The sequence below is a fragment of the Dermacentor andersoni genome, chromosome 4 (assembly GCF_023375885.2).
Source record: "Dermacentor andersoni chromosome 4, qqDerAnde1_hic_scaffold, whole genome shotgun sequence".
NCBI lineage: Eukaryota > Metazoa > Arthropoda > Arachnida > Ixodida > Ixodidae > Dermacentor > Dermacentor andersoni.
The window spans coordinates 93,756,562-93,784,099 of NC_092817.1; the positions used below are offsets into that span (position 1 = coordinate 93,756,562).

Sequence of the window (27,538 nt, forward strand, 5' to 3'; positions counted from 1 at the left end):
GCGCCATCTCTCGCGTGGCCTGGGGCCCGCGGCGAAGCCGCAATGCAGGAGACGGAAGCTATGCGGGAAAAACAACATATCAGGGGACGTGTGACAGTCGCGCATCCCCACAAGACAAATGTGATAAGAGCTGTATTATGTGACCTATTATAACTCCGTGGTGACAATACAGACAGGATATGCAGGGCATATAGCGATGAGGACAGTAGCAATGGAATGATATCACCAGTGTACAGAGCGCTGAATTCATTCTTGCTCCGTTACTGATAATTGAGAACTCTATCAAATGAAAAATTAAGAGAAATATCATGTGTGAAGGAATACTACTCATCATATCTATTGCAATTATTCTTGGACAGCATTCCCTCTTTCTTGCTTTTATTATTAAGGCATTTATATAGTACTGCTCACCTGCTGTTCCATGTGTTCCATCGACACATATACGATCAGTTCCAAGCCTCTTGAAAAGCTCCTGTTGTGGTGTGGTCATGATGACTAGCATAAAATCTCTGTCATCCAAAAGGTCCTCATTTTTTTCTCTAAAAAAATGTCACTTTTTGTCAGGTTGTCCTTGGTGTTTAAAGAAGAGCAATGGGTTTTCCTTTTCACTATGCATCCTCTCAACCCAGAGTTGCACGCTCACATAGTCATTATCGTGCAGCCGCTCGGTCTTCGAGACTCTGGCATCCCTCATTATTTTGCGGAGATCCTGCTTGCTTAACAGGTTAATGCGGTGGAATGTCTCATCCACGTTGGACCGCACATTATCCAGTACTGCACTGCATCCATGGACACGCCTTCTCGCAGCTTGTCTTGAGAGAGTAGAGAAAGAGTGTATATTAGTTGAAGCATAAGTAAAAATTACCGAGCACGCAAGGAAGTGAAATGGGCACTGATGAACATTTTTAATATCATTATTTAGAATTCCTTTAATTGAATAATGAGTTACATTAACTTACAAAAACCTTTTGCAATGGTGTGTGTTAAATAGTTCAAGCTGTCGCAATTTTTGTTCTTTTTAGGTTAGGTTAGGTTAGGTGTTATGCAGCCTTCAGCTGCTGAAGAGGCAAGATTACATATTAAAGTGTTTAAATGTTTGGTGTCATTGATAAACCGTCATAGGGATTATCTGCACCAGTGTTATCAGGTACGTAAGTGAAGAAATTTATTGTGTGTACCAAGTTTACAGCTAGGCTGCCAATTTCATCCTTCACTGTTGGTAACCTTGTTCGCACAAGAGACATTACTGAACCATTGTAAAAGCATTGCACTGGACTGGACATGTGCAGATTGTGGTTCAGATCCTACCCAGGGCAAAAATGTCTTCCACTTTAGTTCCTTTACTAAATATTGCCATTGTTATCAATTTCTATCCTACAGTTAGAACTTAATTTTCCAATTACATTCCATAGCATAAGTTATTGCCACTTCCATAGTGGCATGCCACCATAGAAGGGCAAAACAGTCTGCAATCGAAAACATGTGCAGCATTTCCAGATTAACTTAAACATCACTGTTACTGACTGAATTGATGCACATAATTTGATTAATGTCAATATAAAAATTGTCAATTAAAGCTTTCAGCAATTATTTTTAATGGTTGATTTATCAGTCATTCATCCATATTTACAGAGCAGACACACCTGTGAACGTATGCTTTGAAGGCTATGCAGTCATGTGGGTTTTTGAGTTAAAGGTATTATTTCAGTCAAGTAGAGTACTGACTGGACACTTGAAGCTGTTTTACGAGTTCATGTCTAATACCCCTGTCACACGGCAAATCTAATGTCATTTACAACGAATGACATTCGCTGATAATGCCATTTCTTTGGTGTCACACGGTAAAACGTAAGGACATTTACAAACAAATCAGTTCGCCAAACTCATTCGCATTCGTTTGGAACTGAATGTGTATCCTCGACACCACGAGTTTACCAGTGTTTCGCAAACAGTACGTGCTTCTTTTTTTGTTTTAACAAAAAATCACTATTCTATCCATTTTATTACCTAATTATTGCTTTAACGACATTGAAGTCCATCACATAGGTAAATACAGAAAACTACTCTCAGTCCAGTGACCAGACAGCCATCTTTAGCTTTCGCTGCAGCAGTCATGTTGGTTCTCACCGGAGCATCGGCCGCGGCCACTTCAATTGACTTGGCATAAAAGCGTGCGCGTTTTTTCCTGTGGCACGCGCCAAGAATGAGGATATTAGAAGCTCGTATGCACATCAGAAAGGCGATGACATGCAACTGCCCTTCTCGTACCTTTTTTAGCAGATGTAGCGGACGCGCCTATCGTTCTCTTCGCCCTGTTGCTTGCCTTAGCTCGACTCGACTTCGATGGCAATGTCGACAAGTTAGTAATCGAACACTACGGTTTGAAAGCAGTGATCACATATTCTAGTGGAATTTAGCATACTGGAAAATAATTATTGGACAAAAGTGGGTTTGAGGCGTGTTTTTTTTTTTTTACTATCGTCATTGTCATCATTTTCAAATGACATTAGTTTTCGCCGTGTGACAGGGGTATAAGCCTAATTATCGTGACCGTTTCAATCATGTTTCATTCACATAGCTGATTCATGAGCATCCAAGTATTAAGGCACCATATTTTCCAAACCATAGGTGCCACCATTTTCTTTTCATTTTCGTCCAAGCGTATTGTAGAACAGTGTAACTTATATATGCAAGACCAACATGAGACATTCTTTTTCTCCAGCAATGTACTTGCAGTTTACTTTGTCTGCTAGAATGTGCGGCTCATAAAATTTTTTTTTACTGAAGTTTAGTGCCCTGTAATGGGTAAGTACGACATTTTAGGATAAGTGTATAAACATGCACAATCGCATTTCACGATGCTGACCCAAGTTAAGATAGATGCATCTTATACAGTGAGTTATATACACATATTTTTTCTTTGAAAGTTGTGAAAAGAGGGGGGCAAGGGGGTGACTTGTACAACAGTTCAAATTATAGTCCAGAAAATATGGCACATGGTTTGTGAACCCTACATATAGTAGAGTAAAATACAACTTGAGCTGATGAAAGTTTCACATGGAAAGCACATCTGCTGTGGATGACCTACAGTAGTGGCGAGAGGTCGCAGTTTCATCGATGTCTGTAATACTTGCACTTCAGTTTAGGCAAAATGGCAGACATAATTATGTACAATGCACCTTAAGTAATCCCAAGTGGAAATTATTCCAGCTTACTGCTATTTTGAGACATTGAATCCCACTAGGATCATAAGTCATACCAATACAGTTAACTGAAAGCCTGAAAAATAAAACAGAAAAAGAAAAAGCCACAGTCTGCTACGTGGCCTACAGTGCACCAGGAGGCACTACACCTTCCTGCTTGGTACATGAAGTGATGCAAACAAGTATAAAATAACTAAAGTCGTTGCCTGCAATAAGAATAGCCATATAGGTCAAATATAGGCCACTGGCTGTGCCAAGGTAGTTGTTACCGCTGTGAAATTGGAGAACGGTTCCCTTTTTTCTCTCTCTCTCTGAACCCTTCAGGCATTGATACAATGTAGCAAAATGATAAACATGTTTATGATGTCATTAACTATAATGCCCAGCAGTCAGTAAAGGTGGCCTCGAATTATGTGGAAATTATGAATTATAAATGAATTTCATGTGCTCCAAGTTCATTGCATGGTCTGGCATGAGTATTGCCTTGTATTTGGGATGTTGAAAACTCAACAACCACTCTTTATGTATTATAACGCAGGGCAAAAGCGGTTTCTTACCAGCAATAGCAGCTCTTTCCGACTTGGACAGAAAAACACGACCCAGTTCAAAGTCGTGGCCTCTGTGCTTGAATTGGAAAACCACATACACACCTGTGTTGTCTTCAGTCACAGCCATTGCCGCAAAACATCTTTTTCCACACTTGACACTTGAAGGCCGCTTCAGCTTTTGTTTACTTGTAGCTGTGGAAAAAGATAACCGGGTAGTTTATTCTAACTTAAGCACTGGACTTCCAACACATGCTTAGTGGTGGTTCTACTACACCATTTACACCATTTAGCTACAATTCAACTTGCCTGAAACCTGGCTACGCGAACTGTGCAAAGGTGTGGTATTTTCACGCTTTCAGGGCAACGCAGCGTTTTCAGCAGGGGTACGAGAAGACTTAAATATAAGAAACAAATAGTGAACGTGCAAGTAATTCAGTTTGAGATGGATCATCTACTAGACTTTTCAAATATTGAGTAATATTTGCAGTAATGCAATGGATTGCCCGAGGTCAAAGCATTGCATGCAGCATTTCAAAAACACTTGGTTTGTCTCGAAACAAGAACAAATAAAACAAATCTGGGTTTTTACATGCCAATACCACGATCTGATTATCAGGCATGCCTCTCTCAGTATAAGTTTCGTCCTGGCTGTCAACACCAATCGAAGCAATTACTATATGCAATGCTAACAGGGTACGGTGACAAAAGCAGCATTCATAGCAAGCACAATGGCATGCACTAAGACCCATTGACCACTGGAAGGCACACAGTTTGCATTGCATACATGTGTTCTTGCATGTGGTTCAGAACTGTATGGCAATTTGTGATCTTTTAAGTACAGGAACTAACTTCTGTGCACACTTGTGATAGTTGCCGACTTGTGAAAAGAGGGGGAGGTTACTTGTGCCAGGTTCAAATTATTGTCCGGAAAATATTGTATATGGTTTGTGAGCCCTGCATATAGTAGAATAATATACAAGTTAAAGTGATGAAAGCTTCACATGGAAAGCAGATCTGCTGTGATCTTGTGGACTCGTACAGCAGTGCTTCATCAGTTATCAAAAACTTGTACTAATGATCTCGGAAACAATTGCCAATCGTACCAATATATTAACACCAAGCTTCCTGTAACTGCTTGCAGCCCATATCACAATCACCAAAAGCTAATTTCATGGCACACTACCCTGACCATTGGCCCTAATCAGCACTGCTTCATCAGGTCGGTTGGGTATCAGTAACTAGAGCTACAGTTAGCTGATGAATTGACTCATATCTATTTGCAGTTGAATCGACTCATATCTATTTGCAGAGGCCAGCAAACCACCTTGTAACAAAATTGAGTGCATGGAATGGTAGCAATGTTGTTTGTGTCCACCACTGCCATCTTTGCATCCATTTGTGCTATGGCACCTCCTTCTGGACGCCGTTCATAGCCTCGCGGCAGTCTCTTGCATTGTTATCGGGTGTAATACACTTGTGCATGTGCCATAGTGCATATGAAAGCACATGTGTCATTTGCAATGCACATAAGACATTCACCTTCAGTTCTTTTGTTATGTGTGACAGAGCAAATTGTTCTAGTGCAGTTGTAATTTCTTGCCTCTCCGACACCTAGGCACACAGCTGCTTTCATTAGCCCACAAAATTTTTATTTATTTACAAAGGCTTTCTACCTACTCAAATGAAAGTACTTGCAACATACTGGCATGGTAATAATTGGCTGGTTCTGGGTGTTAAAATTTTCTTAAATGTGTAAGCATTTCTATGCTTACCAAATGTCCATCACGCAAGATAAAAGTGTGGGCCGATCCCAGAGATAGTGCAATACTGGGCCGACCCACGGCGGAGGTGAACAGCCTTCAAGTACCCAACAAAGTGAAAAGTGCATACAATATAGATAGAGCATGGAGCAGTGAGTGGCTTTACCTTTGTTCTGCCTGTCACTACCACGAGATCGAAGCAGCGCTCGCAAATCTCTCGGCACACACCGCACCCTGCACCTTTCGCAGATCGCTTTCAAGATATGGGCCCGCTCTTCAAGGCAAAGCGACGAGAACACGGAGTTCAAGATATGGTCCACGCGGCGTATAATGGTTTGACATGGATGGATAAGGCACTAAAGAGCAGTATCAGCTTATAATGATCAGAACGTCATCAGCACACCTGGCGCCGCCGTCTGCAGCAGTCAGTGTTGCTGCGACGCTGCTGTTTATATCGGTCATATTAACTTCCATAACACTTTTTTGTTCAAGTACCCTAAAGAGCCCAGGAGGCATAGGGGTGGGGGATGTTACGATTGGCCAGCGGGGATAGTGACCTTCTGGCTTCACTGCAATGAATCGCTTCGTGAAGCCAACAACACGCCCCCTTCGAATAGCCCTTCGGAGCCAGTAAGGCTAGACACGTTTGGCGGACAGGATTGTTAGCTGGTTCGCTGTCACCTTCAGGGACCAATTGGAGCAAGAAAACTCCTGGAAATGTTTGTTCTATGGCATTCCCCCATGTACTCTGGTAATAGTCACGGTCATGACAGATTCAGCAGCAAACTGCAGAGTCAGCTCAGGAACGACATGCCAGCTTGAGTCAAGCGTGACAACACCTGTCTATGAGGCCTCACTGGTTTTGGTGTGTTCAGTAAAACAAAAGTGCAAGAGAGTGTGTGAACCTTCGCCCTCAAAGGCGGGTACTTCGACGACTTTGGACGCTTTGATTGGATGAAGGTTGGATGGCAGCTTTCCCTGGCCTAGGGATCTAGTAAGGACAGAGAGTGTTTAAGCAGACATTTTCGGCTGTTCAGTGTGCATTTCAGTCATGCTAGACTGATCAGATGTAATGTTCTCCACCCTTCATGTAGATATTGTAAATAAATCCCCTACTCCTCATTCCTCCCTTCAACAACATCCTTAGCATGAATGAGTCGGACGATGGTATGGGCCAGGTACCCTTTTCATGGCAGACACCATCTCTTACAGGGATTACAATGAAAGGAGCAAAACATACCAAAAGTACACAACTAAACAAGAAATATGAATTGGAACAACATGAATTAGTGAAAAAAAAACGACTTATTACAGGGTATATACAATGTGTGAAAAAACATAGTAATGACAAGGTTCAAGGTTCCTAAAATACTTGACTTATCACAATGAGCTGTTTTACATTACAAAACAATGGAAAAAAATTTAAGTATACATTACTAAACAAGAAAGCAAAATTGCATATTAAATAAGAACATCAAGAAATGCAACTGGAACGGAACAGCAAGGTAAGAGGTAGTTCAGATTTCTAGGAACAACTTTAAATTATGTACAAATGAGTCGTGACAAATAGCGAGGAGAAGAGGTGAGTGGAAAAACGGATTAGTGTGGGCGAAGATGGGTGCGATTTTAAGTTGGTGATCAAGCCGTCAAGACACATGTCACGAGCTAGTCTGATATTTAGAGTCACGTGGGACAACCGATTGGAGTAAAGTTTATGAAAGAAGGACAATAGTGTCGGAAGCCTGCGTATATTGAGAGGAGCTAAATTAATCTAATATTTGATTTCCGTAACTAGATGTATGCGAGTAGTTTCTTGTGATGAAGCGAGCAACATTATTTTGCAGAGACACTAGTTTGTGTTCGAGGTAGGCCTCATGTGTGGATTCCAAATTAAGAAGGCATATTCGATTTTAGAGCATACTAAGGTGGTGTAAGCCAGAAATTTGGTCTCGGAGTTAGCCGAGTGCAAATAGTGCCTTATGAAGCCAAGTGATCTGGTTGCTTTAGTAGAGTGTTCTAGTTTGCCGTTTTTACACTCGGCTAAGCAGCTGAGCGGAGCGAAAGCGTGAATGCGCATGCGCCCTCCGCTTAGCTGCAAGCAGGCTGGTGGAGTCAGAAACACGGTCCGCTTACAAGCTGCCTGAACAGAAGGTTGCTGCCATTTTTTTCTAGCAAGGGTGGTCGATGCACACACCCACTCTGGCACGTGCATCGAGGCACCTTGCCTGCCTTGCTCTTTACAAGACAGATTTGCACAGACGAAGACTTATGTCTGCTAGAAGGTGCGCATGCTGACCCATTTGAAAACCTCGCAGCGCGGTAGTATGTGATGCATGCTGTGCAACATGTTGGCATCAGAAAGGATCAGATTGGATGCAAAGTGCAAGCTCGCTGGCTATCACGTGGCATTTCCCAAGATGGGGCTTTATTTTCCACTGGATAAAATGGACCAGTAATGCATTACAAGTTCACGTTTAGATGCTTTATGGACAAATAAGCTATATGTATTCATTTTACTTATAAAAGCTTTACTTACAAGTTTTACTTATAGGTGCTTTTATTTTGTTTCATTACCCTGAATTCGGCCAGAAGGCACTGCAAATACGAAAGGAACATCAAGCGGAAAGCCAGAGAGGCCGAGATAATCTCGTGGCTGGCGGCAATGGAAAATAAACCTGCTATGAGTAACTACTGAAGAGGAAATAACAATATCGGGAAAGAAACAATCTATTATAACTCAAAGAGAAGCTTATTACTTTCTGAAATGAGCTCGGGATGCCTTAGAACACGCACTTATACAGCAAAATATAAGAAGGAAGAAGCATGTGCTTGCTGCGGTAAAGCTAGGGAAACAATAGAGCATGCTTTACTAGAATGTGAAATATCTCCCCAGCAGTAGATTTAGGCACCACTGGCCTATATACCATTAATAAAATATATCCACAGAGGGAGATTAAGATGGACTGCAATGATTGTAATGGCATCATTGGAATCAGACATACGCTGGCGGGGTGTCCTGCGACTCTCCCCAAACTCATTGAAGAATGGACACAGTGGGAGAAAAGGATTCAAAGCCCATTGTTTCAGGACCAACTAAGGGCAGTCCAGGGGGCCCATGATGTCGCTGAAAGGCTTGGCCTGACAGTGCCAACATGGGAGCGGCCCGCCTTGGCTTGAGAAGTCTAGCCTCCGGACATCATTACAATAAAAGTTTTCACACACATACACCACTGGCCTGCTTGAAGCCCTTGGGTTCAGCAAGAGCAGAGGGAAAGTAAAAATGTATGCAGTAAAGATTGGTAAGCAGCGAATGGAAGATTGGTGGACAAAAAGTAGGGAAACGTCAAACAACAGAGGCTTGCAAAGACAAAGTTCAGAAAGTTTGGTTATGGGAAGTCATCGTGGGTTTTTTTTTTTCTTTGTTAACATAGGTAGAACATTAGGCAATACAAGAGCTTCATGGCGCAACCCACACATCTTTCCAAAGGGGACACTCGTAGCACCTATCCACCTCCGCTAGGCTAGACATACAACTAAAACATGCAATCACCCACCACTCCACCATGTGGCTTAGCGGGGCAACTTGGAGCGGGGTGGACCGTAATGACACTAAACTAAAACACTCTAGTGAAAATCACATCTACGCAAATGTTCCATGACAGATCGGATGACAAATGAACACCCAGATATTGCGAATACCGAGGCTACGGGCATGTTTTATAATTATGCAATTGCATAACACGGGTTTAGCTGTAGTCCCGAATCTGATAGCTTTTGTTATATTAGTGTTGATTTCCGCTTGCTTACTGCCCCACTTACGGAGATTGTCTAAGTAAGATGGAAGGTAGCAGGTGTCCTCAGGGTTAGTAGATCACGCAATCATCAGCAAATAGTCTATGAAACGCCTACCATTACTAATATCGTTAATATAATCTAAAAACAAAATAGGCCTGAGCATGGAACCTTGCGGTACTCCAGATTTGACATGATTTAATGGAGACAAATGGTCATTGATGAAAACTGATTGCTACCAGTTAGTTAAAAAGATTGTAGTCCACCTAGTTATCCTCACATGTTAAGATCTGTCAGTTTATGAATAAGCCAGAATTGAGGAACCTTGTCAAAAGCCTTCACGAAGTCTAGAGATATTACATCGATTCGATAAAAAGAATGAGTGGAGTTATGCAAGTCATTAATTCAAATCAATCGTGTAAAAGTCCATGCCGACTGATAAAGAAAAAGTTATGTTCTGTAAGAAACTTCATTAGAGCAGATGAAATGATGTGTTCGAGAAGTTTGCAGCACATGCTGGTTAAAGAAATTGGTCTGTAATTTGATGGGTTAGACGAATCACCATATTTAAATATGAGAATTATGCAAGCTGCCTTCCAAACATTTGGGACGCATCCCGTGTCAATACATTGCTGAAAAGGCTTGGCTAAAATGCGACATATTGCAGGTTTGGATATCTTAAGTTTAGGGCAGATGCCATCACGGCCAGGAGCAGAGTTAGTTGGAAGACAATCGATACAGGACTGTACTACTTCAGAAGCGATATTAATGTTGTGCATGCTTGAATGCAAAATAGGGGCCTGAAAGCTACTAGGTACAGGAGTCTCGTCCGTGAAAACGGATGAAAAAAAACTTGTTGAATTCAATAGCAACACGTGCCAGAGAAAGAATGTTACCATCCTTAGATAACGGTACCGTCAAGTTCGATAATTTGGGTTTCCTAAATTTTTGTGTCATTGCTAAGCATGTCTGAAATGTCATGGTTGAAAAATTTATCTTTGGCTGTTGTTACAGTCCTGCATAAGTGTGCGTGCTCACGATAGGGCCTCCAATCTTCCACAGATGCTCATAGTTCAGCTCTGCAATATATAGGTTTCACATGCGTCGCAAACCAAGTGCTTTCTGTGCAGGCTGTTATTTTGAATTTTGGAATATGCTTTTCTTTTTAAGTGTGATCAGCCCATTATGAAGAAAAACCCAGTTTGTGTTTATGTTGCAATGAGGGAATGACTGCAAGAAGCCGACAGAAAAGGTGGAAAGGTCACTAACAAGCCCGCTGACATTCACGCGGGTGTAATCAAATATTAATTTCTTTCTATTTTCATGTTTCTTTAGGGCACCTATGAATTCACAATGCAAGATATTGTGGCCACTGATACCATCCAATACATTTTCCGTAACATTATTTGGTTCTGTGGCTAGTATGAGGTCAGAGTGAATCACCATGAGTGGGAACAGAAACAATTTGATGCAAATTGAAAGTTGAGAGCATGCCAGTAAAATATTGGCATTGACGTTTTTCTTGTGCCATACAGGGGTCGGCATCAATGCCATTCAATATTGGGATAGTCGAAATCGCTGACAAGAAATATTGGTGATGTCGGGTACTTGTTCTGGACAAAACTTAAAGACTTGTTTAGATGATCCGGAAAGTAGTGGGATGAATCAAGTGGACGATAGCAGACTCCAATGACAGAGGTAGAATGTGTGGGCAGACAGAGAGCAACCCTTACAATTTTGAGGCAGGAATTAGTTTCAATAACACAAGCTTCCAAACTAGATTTTACTGCGATTAACACACCGCCACCTCTCGATTCAGTTTTATGTTTTCTAAATAATGAAAACTGACGAGACAAGGACGATCCAAAATGTCGAATGACAACCAGGTTTCGGTGCCTAGAAAGTCTACTGAACAGGATTCAAGATAAGAACAGAGGTGATCTTGCTTACGAAATAAGCTGCGGAAGTTTGACAAAAGAATTGACACACATGCATCACAGCGTTCATTTTTTACATCACTGGGTTTTCACGAGGACGTGACGTTTCGGGAGGGCGCTTACTTCATTAGTGGTATGGTCAAAGACAAATCGTGTTGTTTAGTAGAAGCTTGCCAAACAGAAGTTTGAACCTTTCAGTGGGCTTCTGTTTGGAACGTCCGAAATCTCGGAGTTTCTGGACTGCATCCTCATTGAAAAATCCTTATCAGTCCACATGAGACGATTCAAACCTTTTTTAGTTTAAATGCATTTTTCAGTATGTGTTTTCTTCTTTAAGTTTAGGAATTTCACAATTACCAGCCAAGTATAGCCTTGTCTTTTCTGTCCTATTCTATGGGCACGCTCAATTTCACCAGCTGCAATGCCTAAATATTTAGAAACTAACTCAGTTACAAGCCCTTCCTTTTCCTGCCACGTCTCTGAGTCTTGCTCAATGACTGCTTTAAAGATAAGGTTGTTGTGACGCAATCTGTTACTGAGGTCGTCTACCACCAAACTTGTGTTGCAATTGTCCTGATTTTATGCTTTCCAGTTTGTCCTGGGTGTCAAGCATATGTATTACCTCGTGACGCCAGAGGTTCCTTCCATTTAGGAAAGAAGTTCAGTAACATTCGTTTGGACGTCTTTTACTTTCCCTAGGATGTCTTTCTGAAATTTTCCATTACAGGCTGCCGTATCCTTGAAAATGAGTTGATAATGACATTGGGCTGCGTGGAGATGAGCAAGTGGTACAATGCTTAAGCGTACTTAAGTCCCAGAGGAGTTTCTGCATGAATTTTTCAATCGTTTATGAAGGTTTCTTACCTATTCAAAGAAAAGTGTTTGCAACATACTGACGTGGTACTAATTGGCTGCTGCTGGCTGTTGGCCTTGGTGTCTTCCTTTGCTGTTGAGCAGCATTTAGTGAGTGCACAGTAATAATGAGCTGCACCAAATGGCTACACATTACTGCTGTACTACTCGAACTATTCCAAAAGGGCGAATTTTTCTGCTCCAACATGCACCATGACTACTTATTTCCTAGCCCAAATCCTTAACTGGCTAGGCCACCGCTGCATGCTGACACACCCCCCACTGTGGGTGTGGGCTGTATTAGCCAAGTCTCAGTAAGACAAAAATAACTGTGGCACTGTTCTTTTTGAGCTTTGTTATTTAATGAAAAGGCTTTGAATTCAGGCCACCAGTGCCACAATAAAGTATTCCTATTCCAGCCGCACTACTTGTTAGAGCTGCATGCCACCTGCACTACTAGCTGGGCCAGTCACTTGAAATCCGTGGACTATAAGGTTAGAGTAGAATCAAACAGAAGACATTTTTTTGATATACTGGCTTTGGACATCCCCAAATTTTTGGGATGGGCCTGCTATAAATTTTACGTATTCATAACATGGGAAGGTTATGACGACATGTAACCCAGGCAGGCAATGCTTTTGGAAACGAACTTTAAACTTTGCCACTCCGACAGTGGTGAATAGTGATCTGTTGTCATGTTGAGCAGTACTACTTGCATCTGACCGCTGGATGTATTGTGTCACTGTTCGTTATTTATTACATGTGCTTATAACATGTGCTCCAAAAAGATGTTCCAATCATTGGTGCAATCTACTAATACCAGCTACTTTCGCAATGTCTCTGTAGGCATCTCTTTAATCCTTTTATGTCTAACACGATACACGAGGACTCCCCTGCAATCACTGACACAGAAATAGTACAGTGTAGTTCTAAAACAAATGTGCTTAACTCATATTGGTGACAACAAATAGTTTAACATTGGTGCTATCATAGGTCTGGTTTGCGATTACAGTCGATGTCTTGTGGTTGATTATAGGAGTTCTTTAACAGCAAGGTCCAGCATTACTAGAGCTTTGTTTAAAGGGCAGCCACTTGGACAGTGGTACGCTTGGACTCGGGTGTAAGTAGTTTAATATTGATGCATAGGCTTTGAGGTGACCAGGGTCAGGCTAGTGTATACAATTTTTATCCTGTTCTATTTTCTTTCGCATCACTCGCACTTCATTCAGTGTTACTGCATACATGGTGCATTGAATGATAGGAAGGAAATAGAATAATATGTATAATCTTGGCCAAGATGGCCTTGGAGTATGTTTAAGCCCAACTTTAGGCACACATGATTCCCAGCTTGGGTGAGCATACCGAGATAACTGTCCATGTTGAGGTTCATTCCGATATGCTGTTAACGCTTCTTTGAGTAATCGTATAAACATGACTGAACAAAAATCTCTGTGGTTTTTAAAAACCCATCAAAGCCAGAGACTCAGACTGGTGGTCATGATACGGGCATTTCACGATACCTTGTGAAGCATAACTTCCAGACCGGTGACAGACGAAGTAGAAATGCTTCTTTTTCAGGTGGCCGCAAGTCTCTGTACCTGTCCTTGCAATGAAGTGACTGCGTGTGTCTTTCTCCACCTTTTCCTTCAATGACTTGAAAGCTGATCAGGATAATAAAATAAAGCAAATGTTACATGTATGCAGTGTGTCAAGGGGAATCAGTTTATTGTAAGCCCACGTTGGCTGTGCAGAATATCTTATGGGGTAATTTAGAAGAAGAAAGAAGATTAAGTACCCTGGACACTTGTTATGTTCAGTCTGCATTTCAGGGTGTGTAATGCACAGAACTAGCGTTACAAAGTTGAATCGTAGACATGTTGTGGAACTCAGTAGTTATGAAGAAGAGGTTCAGTGACATCTTTTCTCTTTTCCTGATGAGGATCAAGCATTTGTTTTTCTCAGGGCAAAATTTTAGAGCGAAGCATAATGGAATTGAAGAAAAAGAAGATATAAAAAAGTGACAAGAATGATGTTGCTTCTTGTACATATTTAAACTATGCTTTGTTTGAGTACATTTTGCAGCTTTCATACAGAGATCAAACTCCTGCGAAGACAGTATTGACACGTGTACTTATATTTATCGGGCGACCACGTTTCGCCGTCTAACAAATCTTATCGCACAGCGCGGGACGCGCTTGCATGTATCCGAAGTTTCTGGAAAGTTATCGATGCTTCTATCCGCAGTCTGTTGTCGCGGAACCTTGTGTTATCTGATTTATTCGCCTGACGCGAATGGTGTAGAACTTTGTGGAAGGCACGCGGGTCCCAACGATTAGTCTGGAACATTCGACGATTCTGTATAAAAGCCGACGCGCTTGACCCGCTGATCAGATTTTCGACGATCGCCGACTGTGTTCGCCGCTTTCGTTGTGCTATAAGTGTAGCCTGTTTTGTGGGCACAGGTTCGCCCAATAAAATCTAGTTTTGCCTTTCACAGTATTGCCACTGTGTTCTTAACGTCACCACCACGTGACAGTATGTATAGAAACTGTAAGCTAATTTGCTTTATTAACTTGAGGTTGACACTGTGACATGGCGTCTAATTATAGCAGCACAAAGTGACTGCCATCAAAATTTTTTTCGTGAGCAACGCCAAGAACTGCATGAAATGACAACTGAAAATGACAACTCTACATCTTACAAATTTCCGTTCTGAACGAGAAAGAAAATACAGAGAATCATACCTTATCTATAAGTTCAAGGCATTGCAACAAATAGGCATAAACATTTCAAAAGGAGCTTTATAATCTATCCGCTATGCTAAATTTCAAGCTATAGGCAACAACACTTAGTTTGGTTTCTTGGCGTATCCTTTTTTTCTTTCCTCTTCTTTTTCTCAGCCGGCGTGTCAGACGCCGTTGACATGCCGGCTAACACGCGTGAGTTGGCACGTGGTTGACACCATGTTTTCCCCGTGTTTTAACTGAACAATTAGTAGATTTAAATTTTTTGCACATTGGGAATTCAGGAAATATAAAACTTCGACAGGAGCTATCATTAGAACTAGTGTACAGTACTTCTAGCACTTCTTTAATCAAACAATGCAAAATTTGCGCTTTGGTTGACTCAGCATTTACTTATTGTGTTAAGATTGATATGAAGTGCTACTTTGTTTTTTCTGCTGTGTGTACATGTTTTTAGACGCAATCCTTTCCATTGTATGGAGTTCTCGCTCACACAAAGCCATGTACTCGATTGCAGATCGACCTTAGGCAGAAGTGCAATCTCATACCTGTGCACTTGCCTCTATTCATTAGTGTGCAATACCGCGCAAGCCTGTGCATAACTATACGACGACTGTAAAGCATATGAAAGCTCCAGCACCAGTTTAGGGCACAAGATTAGACCAGATTTCTTGAACAGAAAAGCTGATTTAACACATTATTAATGTACAAGGAGGCTTGTCCATGCTACCTAACCTGACAACTATTGCTTCTAGACCCTAAAGAATGCAGTAAAAAAAAAAAAGTAGGTGCTTGCTGCAATGGGGAGAAACAAATTTTTCCTGTACCATACTATAGGTGCTTACCCATTTCCAAGTTTGCAAAGCGAGTGCTTTCCTGCATGGCATGGCCACCACTATGGCTAATATTCATGCTACCAAATCTGCATATATTGTATCGCATGGTTTACCTTACAGAAGTTGGGAACTAGAAGCAGGGTTCATACTTTGTATATTTGTTTTCTTTCTTTCATTAGTTAAAGTAAAAATAGCAAATCATTAACTTCATTCATGCTCCTCCAGTCACTTTTCTTTTATAGAATGTATTCTAGGGTTTTAGCGCTAAAACCACGATTTGATTATGAGGCATGCCATAGTGGCGCAGTCCGGATTAATTTTGACCACGAGGGGATCTTTAAAGGGACACTAAAGCGAAACAATAAATCAGTTTAGACTAATGAAGCATTGTTTGAGAACCCTGCAGGCAGTGATTTCAAAAAAATAGTTTGATTATTAGATGAGAAAATGAAGGTCGAAGTATCAGTATTTGAATTTCGCGCCGAAACCCCAGTGCCGGTACGTTAGCGTGACGTCAGGGATTCCAAAGTATGTTTTCGCATTTGGGCCGCGTTGGCTGAATAAAGGTTCCTGAAACTTGCCATGTTTAATATTTGGTTCCTTTAGAACTCAATATAGTCAATCTGTACCGCTATATATAATTAGTAGGCCCTAGAAGATGCCATCAAAATCCACGACGTCACAGCCCCAGGTGCGGGAACTCAAGTAGGCGTCGCCACCCGTATTTCGTTCTTGCGCTTTTTCTGGCTTACCAAACGTCTTATCATTGTAACAGTGGTGTTTTTGGTGTTGTAGAACGGTAATTTACTGATGCAGAAGAAATAATTTTTCACTTTAATGTCCCTTTAACGTGCCACACAGGCGTTTCTTGCATTTCGCTCCCATCTAAATGCGGCCGCCGCGGCGGGTACATTTTTTTAAAACTTAAATATGCGATTCCTAAATAAGATCCATCAGCAATGATTCTGCGTTGCTTCGATTCAAAACAGCAATGATAAGCATGCAATTTAATGTATGATGGTATAAGTTGCAGCTAGTGCATGGTCAGATAAAATGTTAAGCATGAAAGCACCATAAATGAGCACATTTAAAGCAATAAGTGAACAAGTGAATCGTTCACTCTGCAAGCCCGTAATGCAAAAATAACAGGTGCAGCGGTAATCACGCGTTGCTTTGAGAGAATAAGCAAGTGTCTTACCTGGCATTGTCAGAAAGTGATACCTCTCATATTCTGGCTCGAAGAAATGCACGCTGATATGGCGGTACTCCAGTTCTTTCAAAGTCAGGGCTACTTCACACTCGTCGCAGTTGTACTTCGGGTGAGTGATTTTGTGCACAAGTTTTATGTGCCTCTGCAGACTGCGATTGTTCGCTAACCGCAGGTCGCAGTACTGACATTCAAAGGAAGCAACTTTCGCCATTGCGAGACCGCGAAGAGAAGCATGGGGTTTCCTAAAAACCGATTACGTAACTATGCTCAGTGCGTGCAAGCGGGCCTTCTATATCTGCGGGTGCTCTGACCATGGAGGAAAGAAAAAGCCGAGAGATGCTGACGTCACTCTTTGCGAAGCATGAGTGACGTCGGAAGGTGTGGCAGATATCCTCTCTTGTGCATATCTCTCTCCTCCGGCCCGCAACCACGCACGAACTGCGTGGGCTGCACGGGCGCGCCTGTAGCAATCCGAAAGCATCTACTATTCTGACAAAAGATGCAATCGCGATGTAACGTTGGCGAAGTCTGACTATTCTGCCCTGGCATTGAAACAAGTTTAAAATAAACTCCTCACATTAGACCGTCATGTTGGACTCCGCAACTTTTGCGGGATTTTGTGAAAAGCAATATGGTTTATTGGTCCAGCCAACTGAAACTGTCCTGATGGCTTCTAGACCCACCATGTTGTATTAGTGGTTTTGGCGTTGCGCTGCGAAAGTGAGGTTGTGGGATCACATCTCGGTCGTGGAGGCCGCATTTCGACGGGGTTCGACGAAGTAAAAATGCAATGCCCGTGTACCGTACGTTAAACACATGTTAACATATCCCGCGCGGTGAAAATTAATCTGCAGTTCACCGCTACGGCGTGCCTCATTATCAGTTCTCGGCTTTGGCACGTGAAGTGTCAAAATTTGAATGTTTGATTAACCGCAGGTACGGTGGCTGCCTAGTTCCTGCGTCATTTTAGATTACCTTTATCGTTCATTTCTACCTTCGTTTCCTCTGTTTGGGCTCCCTGGGGCTAGACCATAGTGGTTATGGCTAGACGCGGCGATGAAAAAATCAACGAGTCTAGAAGTTCAGGACAACATTCATTTGGGCTAGATGGTGCATACTTGATTTAGGAAGGAACAGCGCCAACGAAGACGTTCACAAGTGGGGAGAACGACACAGGACAAGCACCATGTTAAAATTGGCTCCAAGGCGCTGTCAATACAGGTTAAGAAAATGTTAGTAAGCACCGGGGCGACGCAGGATCCAATACAAATCCCTTGTCTTTGTCGATAAAACTTGTTCTCGAAAGAGATTAACGTCACATCAAGGTAAAATTCTAGCATTTTCATAAAATTATATATTGACACGCCAGAGGAGTTTTGGAACTCTACTGCACTGTTACTTCCTATAGCATCTCTGACAGAACGAAATAAGGCATCGTGGGACACAGAGTAAAACAAGTCTTCAACATCTACTGAAAACGCATAACCATTGGAAGTACATCCCTCAAGAAACCTAACAACATCTTTTGAACTCTTTGTGGCGTACGGATCTTGAACTTTAAGGGATGTAAGGTGCTTTTGAAGAAACTTGCTTAACACAATCAGCCAAGTTCCATTTTCGCTGACCACTGTTCTGAATGGCACGGACAGTTTGTGCGTTTTGGCCGTAAAGAACATCGAAAGGGCATTGCTTTGGTGTTACCAATGTCATTGGCCAGCGTGCTCAGATCTAATTCTTTGCACATCACAGCCGCCTTGCCTCTCACTCGCGTCGCACTAGCTTTCAGAGGGATGAAGTTCTTTGCAATTGCTTCGCCGGCTCTTTTTTGAAACTCTTCCTCGGTGAGCACCACAAACCCACCATCCTTGTCAGCTTGAAAAAGCCGGAGTCTATTCTTCCTGAAATACGACACGACTTTTCCCATAGAATCTTTGCTAGTCAACGTGTTAGTGCTGGTCGTAGATCTTATAAGCGTATTCACACCATCCAGAAGGCATCTTTCACGGTTTTCTTCCAACGCCTTTCCTGCTATGCGCCTATTAAGCGCCAGGAACTCATGTGCTTCTATCCGTGGCTCGTGGCTGAATTTCGGACCTTTGTTCAACACATGCCTGACATCGTTGGGAAGATCAACGTCTCCGATGACCGTCACCAGCCTTTCCGGGGGCTTCTTGTCCTTCTTCAGAGAAGACGACCGTAAACACTGGTTCCGTGTCTGAGCCCATCAAAATATATATGTATATATATATATATATTATAGAGAGAGAGAGAGAGAGAAAGAACAGCGCATTAGTAACTCCCAGTTATGGATATCCATACATTTGTTCCCGCGAGCAGGCATCATTTAATGAATGATTGTAGACCAAAAAATATTTCGCGTTTCTTTCCGGATAAATACATGAACATTAATAATGCCTTGGTTTTCATACTTATTAAGAAGTAAAGGAACATTACAGGTTAGCGATTGCATTAGATAAATTGTTAGCCTTTTTGGCATGAGCCATCTATCCTGGCTGTAGTCCCGACAGTGATTTTACAAGTGAAGAGACTTTGTTAGAGGAAAAAAATATGAATAGAGTAAAGGAAAGCCATACAGATCTGGCAGTTTGAAATCGCGTTAAATTTGGTGAAAAGTGGTGATGTTGTGTGGAGGTATGGAACGTTAGCAATAATTCCGACGTGCACGTTTCTGAAGAAAAAGCTTGTGTTAGTGTTCACAGTGGTGCCCCACACATGCATGCAGTAGTTAATATGAGACGCAAATAGTGCCTGGTAAATTTGTAATTTCAACTGTTCTGGAAAGAAATAATATTTTTAAGGCCGTTGTGGCTGGACCATCCCAATGAAGTGGAAAGGAGCGCGTTCGCTTTAGGAATGACATCGCAAGCCTCCAGACCAGAGACAAACAGGCTGGTATGATCCACATATAGAATGGTTGTTGCCTCGCTTTCTGCAAGGGTTCATCGAGCAATAAGGTTCCCAAAGAGCTCCAGCCGCACGGGAAGGTGCGAGGTGAAATCCGGCAACACTCATGCAGGCGGCTGTTCCCCCACTCTCCATTCCCCCCAGCCGCACTTTGCTTCGCTGCACCGCTCATTCTTGGCTCAGCAGCCGTCCGATATGGAGGTTCCCATTGTTGATCGCACCAAGTACGAGATTTGTTCCGCAATTCGCTTTTTGCACGCCAAGGGGACTCCCCCGTGGATATTCATCATCAGTTGACAGAGGTGTATGGCGACAAGTGCATGTCCGTTCAACACGTCCGAAAGTGGTTTAGGGAGTTTAGTGCCGGTTGAAAGAAAGTCCACGATGAAGAACGGAGTGGAAGACCGTCAGTTTCGAAGGTGGTTATCAAGATGGCCCGACGCAAAGTGCTTCGGAAGAGGAGGATCAACATCTGTGAACTTATTGCTCAGATTCCTGGAAGTTCTTACGGTACAGTGGAAAGAGCTTTGACTAAAGTATTGGGGTATCAGAAGTGTTGTGCTCAATGGATACCGCGGCTATTGACATCAGACTACAAGGAGAAACGCCTTGACTGTGCTCGCCAGTTTCTTCAAAATTGTCAAGAAGATAAGGAAGGATTGTTGGACTCCATTTTTATGGGAGACTAAAAGTGGGTGTTTCATTTCACTCCTGATATGAAATAAAAATCCCAAGAGTGGCGTCACCCAGAGTCACCAGTTGCAAAGAAGTTCAAACTCCTTCTGCTGGCAAAGTCATGGCCACTGTTTTTTGGGATCATAAGGGAGTACTGCTGATCGATTTAATGGAACGTGGGACAACAATCAACTCTGAGAGTTATTGTGCAACACTATGAAAACTCAGGCAAGCTATTCAGAACTGCCGGCGAGGACAACTGGCAGCCAGTGTAACACTGCTTCACGACAACGCCCGACCTGACGTCTCCTGTCAAACCCAGGAACTTTTGACAAACTTTGGGTCGACTGTCATGCCCCACCTACCGTACAGTCCGGACCTTGCACCTAGTGATTATCACTTGTTCCCCAAGCTAAAAGAACATTTTAGTAGCCAACGCTTCCGGAGCGATGAAGTCGAAGAGGTGAAATGCTTCCTCAGTGGGTCGGCGGCAGACTTCTACGACACTGGGATACAGAAATTGGAGCACTGTATACAAAAATGCATAGAAAAAGATGGCGATTATGTAAGTTTCATCTTTCCAATAATGTAAATTTCTATGAGAATAAACAATGTTCTCTACTTCTAAAATTGATGGGAACCTTATTTCTGGATCAACCTTCGTATGTCTATCATGTCATTAACGTAAATGTCGAAGGGGACTTAAAATGCTGCCCTGTGGGACACCTAAATATATTGCCGTCCAAGGAAATACTATTTCCAATGACAACGCATTGCCTGCAATCAGGCAGATACGAACACAACAAAATATGTCATTCCATGTACACCGTTTGCAGTCAACTCTGTTATTAGAATCTTGTGTTGCAGACTGTCAAAAGCCTTGCTGTAGTCAATAAATATCCAGACTACTAGGTTTCATTTTTCTAGCTTCTTGATTAACACCTGCTGAACAAGCAGTGCAGTTTCGGTAGAGCAGGTCATCAAAGCTGTTTCTCCATCGCCAGGGTTTGTGTCATGCTCTCCAACCATGATTCCTCGCTCCTTTGTGCCCTCCAGAGGGGCACGGTCATGGCCCCCCAAACAAGGGGCTTAAATCACCACAGCAATGAAATTGCAATTTTTCGCTTTTAATATGCTTCAGTGCAATACATTGCATAAGCTTCCCTGCTTAACTCAACTGTAATGCGGCAGAGGTGACTTTAGGAACACTTTCTAGACATTGCAAACAATATGTGCATTCTGGTCAGAACTACACCTGACTTAACATTCCGACACGTCGGCATATGGATGGCCGTTGTGCAGTTTAAGAGCACGAATACGCATGCTGGTTGTGGCTTGAGGAAATGTGATTTCTTAAACAAGTTTCAATGCCAATGCCCTAGACTAAGCTTCACCGCAATGCAGTTGTGTTATGCACTGGAGCTTCTGTAATGTATTGCGGTCCATCACTGCAGCAACGTCAGAACCAGCTTTGAATGGGTGTCATGTGAGTTATTAGATGTCTCGGTGCTCATACTGTGACAGATGACGGCACATGTGCGCATGTATAGTCGGGAACATGTGCAAGGCTGTGTTGCAGTCTCGTATATGGAGCTTGCAAGATGGGCGAAGCAAGGGCCCAAATCACCACAACCCTGCCGGAAATAGCTCTAAATCCCTGCCTGTACACTTCTTAAGGGTTTCGGTGCTTTTACCGTAATCGGAGATTGCACATATAATACTATATTTTCAAAACTGAGCTCATTGGAACATCTTCCTGTTCATGCTATGCACACAAAAATGAGGAATAAGGGAAAAATTATGCAGATCCCACACCCTGTGGGAATTGATGTAAGTGAAGCTTTCCATGCTGGATGCTCTGATTGACGATAATTAGCAGTGTTGATGGCTAAAGCTTAATTTCTTCAACGTTTAGGCTAACACGAGATTGGCGAATTGATGTTAAACGTTACCTTGTGGGCACCACTGCTGTTTGTCTGCGTAATAGGCAGAACACACAGGGAGAGGTGTTTGCATGAGGCATTGTTGTGGGCCATATCTTATAACCCGAGAGGGTTAAGTGTTGTCATTTCCTCATATGGCACATCGCGTTATGGCAGAAGTTTTAAACTTGAATTGGATTATGGGGCTGTACGTGCCAAAACGACACTCAGATTATGAAGCACGGCATAGTGGCAGACTCCAGATTAATTTTGACACCGTGATGTTCTTTAATGTGTCCTAAAATCTAAGTGCACATGGGTTTTCTATTTCGCCCCCGTCGAAATGTGGTTCCCGCGATTGGGATCAAATCCATGACCTCTCGCAATGCCATAGCAGCAGAGCTAATGCAGCGGGCACAGAAGTGTTGATTTGACGGTCAACCACTTCTGTAGTGTTTCCTGGACGCTGCAGTGTGCTTTAATTAATGCGGCTCTGCTTCTGCACGCCGTGTGAATTGCCCGCTTGACATATTTTCATTGTGTTTATTTTTTCAGAAATAGCAGCAACGTATTGTATTGTGCCTTGAACATAAGCACACCGCAACCACTGTTGTATGTTAGTGGAGTTTCCTTGCCTTCTCATGTCACTTCCCCCATCTTATATGGGAACTGCCTCTTCTCCTCCCTCTTCTTCTCTCTACAGTTCTATCTGTGTCCCCTCTCGCCTCGCACATAAGCGCTGCAGTTTCTTCAGTGCTTCTGAGGGGAGTCACGGATAATTGCAGCTGTCAGGTGGCTAATGTGACAACGGCCAGGGAGCTCCAGAGGACATTGTGCACATTCGATGCGGTGGGGTGAAAACAAGCTTCTCCCATCTCCTTTCTTCTCTTACTTGTGCCTGTCATGTATATACACACTCTGAACCCCCCCCCCCGATGTGGTGTGTGTGACATCAGCAGCAGTCCACAGCAGCAGCTGGAGTGGGAAAGTCAGAGGAAGAGACAAAGAAAGCTTCACTTTAAAACAAAATGCGTAAAGGTTTCTATGCTTACCCAATGAGGAAACCCGTCCATCACGTAAGATGATTGCTTTCAAGATAAGGCCCGCATGAGCGAGCGAATTGTAAGATCGGGCCTGCGCAGCCGTGCCATAAGCAGCGGCCGCTGATGTACAGTTGATAATGGTTTGCATCGAGAGGAGGCAGCATCATTGACCACATCTACGTATGACGTCTACCTAACGTGACAGTTCAATTACGTCACGTAGAACAGCACGCATTGGCCAATGCTCATCTTCCATGAAGCAGCAACATCATCCAAATGCACCATAATATAAAAGGAGTGAACAGTGCTACTACTGGCCTCTGCTTCATACTCATGCTGGTCTCAGTTTAACATTTTGGTGTTGCAAATGCGCTTCTCCATTTCATGATTTTTTTCGTGGCGTTTCTCGCAATTATATGAAACGCAGCAGCATATGACGACACAACAGTAGGTGATCAGTCGCAAATGCTTATGCATCATTTAGATAACTCCCACAGGATACTCTGCATGTAATTTTATCTTTTTCCACTTTCAGTATGCTTCAGCGCTATGGTATGCTTGACCGCGTAACCTTGCTATGTCCAGTGTTTGTGACCCCTTCCCACTGTTGGTATACTTCATCACAATGCTAAGTGCATGGTTGAATGCATAACACCACTGTATTGGGATGAAGCTAACTTATGGGTCTGACATTACAGTTTTAATTTAGCGTACGCAACTATAGCGTATGCTATACGCTAAAGTATATATAGCGTATGCTAAGCAGCACACATTTCTTTAGGTTGAGTTGGCCTGTGAGATGTTCAGATCTTAAAGGCCATGTGCCGTCATTGCGGCTATCTCCCGACTGTAGCTATAGGTGGTGCTAACATGTCGGATGTTTCTTTCGTTAGGTTTCAACTCACTCGAAACGAGAAGCGATCTCGAAAACACCACAAGGTTATCCATAATACTCTGTCGTCGAAGCAGCCCGAGACTAAGCGAAAGCCATTTACACAGTCAGTTGCAAAGAACGAAGTCCATTTTACAAAAGCAACGCCAAATTCAATTCGAAGCTGGCAGCCGGGGCCGCCGCCATGTTTCACGCAAATTCCGCAAACCACGCAAAGACACTAATGCTAAATCTGAGAAATAGTGCGCGTACGCTATACGCAATAGGTCGTTTAGCGTTCTGCGCATGCACAGTGATGACCCACTATTTTATAGTGTACGCTAAACTAAAACTGTCTATTATGCAGCACATTTTAGATGCTTGCTGGTTTTAAAGTCCGAAAGCTGAGATACAACAGCGTCGCACACTATCACGTGAGGAAAACGAACCGCTGCATGCAGCAAGTAGCATCAGCATAAGCACTAGATTACAGTTGAACAGCTCTACAATGAAGACCACAATTAATTTGCCTGTAAAACAAAGAAACTTATGCGTCCCTGGCGGCTGATTTACGTTTATAAAACGAATGCCGCACCAGTGCCGCCACTGCCCCGCGAAGATGTCACCAGGGTAAGCTGTGCGCTAGCGCTAACAGCAGTGTATTTGAAGAGCATGCTGATATTACTAGTTCTGTTGCCCTGCTCCAGGATTCAATCACCTCGTATGCTACTTGTTGTGACGGATCAACGGCTGACGAATGCATGGATAGGCCGCGAATGTCAACGAAGGCGACCAAAAATTTTGCAGCAAGGGAGGCTTAGGGGCACTAGACAATCGGGGGCTTTGCTTTGCACGGTTCCTGCATTTGGTTGGAGAGCAAGCTGGGAACCTCAATGGAGCATAGGGTGGCTACAGTAGAACGTGCTGTCAGGGATATCTTGCAGAGAAAAATTAGCGGTCTATTTCATTAAGTCTCTCTTGAATTCTTGTTAAAGATTTTCTTTTGTTGAAAGTGCTTAGCTATTGTGAGCAGTGAGCTGCGCAACCTTTAAAACAAAGTGACCTGCATAGCAAAGGATTTTGAAGGTGCGAGCACTTTGTTAAAAAGGCGTTTGACTACATAGATACATTCAGAGCAGCGCTTTCTACCCTTTAGCCCATGCAGAATTTGTAGGTCCTATTTGCGCCACCAGGATCTGCCGATGTACTGCAGTGAAGCCTTTAATATGTGTCCCAATGTCTAATGCTACGGAGTTCAATATATCCATTTAATGTCTGAGCAAGTTTGATGTATGAAGTTTCATATACATGTAATTCTCTTGGTGATTCACCACCTGTTATTTAAGCAGTAATTCTATTTATAATTGTTTCATATAACAAGGTTTAATTGTAATGAATTATTGCTATACGACATTCTTTCCATTACTATAACTAATACTCTCAAGCTTGGAATCTCCCAGCTTCCTCATACAGTTGGCCAATGGGACAGTGCACCTGACACAACAAGCCATGTCGTACACTTACTCTGTGCATATTCACAGCCCATGCAAGCTTGTGCTGAAAGCTTGTTGCTGCTTGCAGAGGTAAACGTTTCACTTGACTGTTGTAATGATATCGCTGACTATGTGATGGAATAAACAGTTACTCCACAATAAAACATAGTATGAAGCCATTTTGTAAACATGAGCTTGAAGTAAAACTGTGCCATGCATCGTCGAAAAAGGAAAACAACATTACAGGGATGAGGATACTTATCGTGGGCTTGTCTCTATAGCTTTTATGTCTTGCTTTGTCCACATTATGCTGCACAGTTTTAGTTGAAGCGGTTATTGGCTGGCAGACGTCTTCCCATCATGTTACTACGAGTTTTGATGAAAGCAGTCTTGGCCAGCCTCTCTACCCCTGGTTCTCTGGCTTAGGTGCTGGTGCCTCCAGTAGTTCAGATTTGAATGGGTGCAAATTAATTTTCCCTCTCAGTGAAATCATACCAACTTTCCCAGGTTACCGGGCTTCTACAATTCCTCCTAAGTTGAACTTGTTCAACAGCTTTACCGAGTACTTTAAGTAGGCAGTGTATTCTATGTCGTAGGGCAAACAGAAAATTAGCATAAGCACTCTTGCTTTCAGGCTGCCATAGACTTCGAGTTAAAAGTGCAGTCGAGATCAACATGTCCAACCTTGATCCCTCCAGCCAATGTGCCAGCCTTCCCTATGAGCCACTACTTGCGAAGGTGAACATACCTTCTTTGTTCCATGCAAAACATTTTGTTGACTGTTTCCAGGAAAAAGTAGTTCAAGCATAAATGGCCAACGCATGCTCTTCATACCAGGTTGCCATGTATAATGGAGACGATAGGAAAGTACAGGCCAGCGTCGCTATCCCAGATCCATCCGGCAGCTTTTCTGTCACAGGTCCATGTGCCCTAACTGCTGGTCTTCAATGAGAGTTGACACTGTCTCCTTCTATAGGGGGCATTTTCTGACATGCTCTTCTGTGGGAGAATGCCGCATTCATAAAAAGAAACAACAAAGATTGGACACAAAGTGGTGCAGCTCATTAAAAGAAAATTACTTGCTGGGTTCGCCACTGGGCCGTATGCGTCGGCGCTCGTGACTCGACAAAAAGCAGCCGCAGCGGCACGCGCAAGCTCAGGCTTCACATAGTTTCGCGCCCATCGCAAGAGGGGCACCTCACGGCTACATTCGGATATCGCCGGCGCACAAGGAGGAAGTGCAGAAACATGCACGCTTGTAGTCTCAGAGGGACGCGCATGCGTGCAAACTCGATACCATGGGTGCACAGCTAGAAGGGAAGAAGGGTCGTTTTGCCACACGCTTGCGCACCCTGTAACATTTTGTGGGCGAGTGTACATGCTAGACATGTCTGTAGTGCTTATTTTTGAAATGTGATCCTTTGGGATGTATAATACATATAATATGCATCTTAGCTTTGTTGTGCATTAAGAAGAATTTTTTTTACAAATACTATATAATTATCTGAAAAGATGAATGTTTCTTTAGATTTCACACATTTCTTTTGCTACATTGTAAATGTATACCCTAATAGATTAGTGTTTCGTATGTTATACGTTTGCCGATAGGAGACTTACTGCTGCCATGCGAGGGCCTTCAGGCACATTAAAGCTGTATGTTGCAGCTTTTCGCCTGGAGGACACCCAACAAAGTTTGTTGGAAATAAAACCATTTCTGGTATGGTAAG

General features: G+C 42.8%; 2 protein-coding genes across 7 annotated transcripts in view; one reads left to right on the forward strand and one right to left on the reverse strand.

Moving 5' to 3' along the window:
* Positions 1–26,628, forward strand: part of LOC126536493 (uncharacterized) — a 53,666-nt gene extending 27,038 nt beyond the window's left edge. Inside the window, exon 7 of one of the 4 annotated variants that reach the window (XR_011893879.1) lies at positions 8,101–8,455. Coding sequence is in view for 3 of the 4 variants with exons in the window: in XM_072287886.1 (XP_072143987.1) it covers positions 26,446–26,621 (176 nt within the window). In the remaining variant the exon portion in view is untranslated. The other 3 variants (XM_072287886.1, XM_055074050.2, XM_055074051.2) reach the window with 3 other exon arrangements.
* LOC129386271 (zinc finger transcription factor family protein 17-like) lies at positions 307–26,681 on the reverse strand. Of its 3 annotated transcripts, none has more exons than XR_011893876.1 (4): positions 26,646–26,681; positions 13,613–13,753; positions 3,761–3,943; positions 307–812 (listed from the first exon to the last, which is right to left on the reverse strand). XR_011893876.1 is itself a non-coding variant. In XM_055074048.2 (4 exons), the coding sequence occupies exons 1-4, from the start codon at positions 17,091–17,093 to the stop codon at positions 718–720; spliced, it is 549 nt and encodes a 182-aa protein (XP_054930023.1). In that variant the 5' UTR covers positions 17,094–17,186; the 3' UTR covers positions 307–717. The 3 variants fall into 3 exon arrangements, 2 of the variants coding, with proteins under 2 accessions (XP_054930023.1, XP_054930022.1); XM_055074048.2 differs by lacking the exon at positions 26,646–26,681 and adding an exon at positions 16,871–17,186 and having other exon boundaries at positions 3,854–3,943; XM_055074047.2 differs by lacking the exon at positions 26,646–26,681 and adding an exon at positions 16,871–17,184.
* Between the last annotated feature and the right edge of the window lie 857 nt (positions 26,682–27,538).

Bases quoted from the DNA above. Each gene is read 5' to 3' on its own strand.
- LOC129386271 (XM_055074047.2), bottom strand. From the start codon at position 17,093: ATGGCGAAAGTTGCTTCCTTTGAATGTCAGTACTGCGACCTGCGGTTA. The intron at 13,754-16,870 runs GTAAGACACTTG...TATCCTGATCAG, and splicing joins TCACTTTCTGACAATGCCAG to CTTTCAAGTCATTGAAGGAA. The intron at 813-3,760 runs GTAAGAAACCGC...TACTCTCTCAAG, and splicing joins GGAAAGAGCTGCTATTGCTG to ACAAGCTGCGAGAAGGCGTG.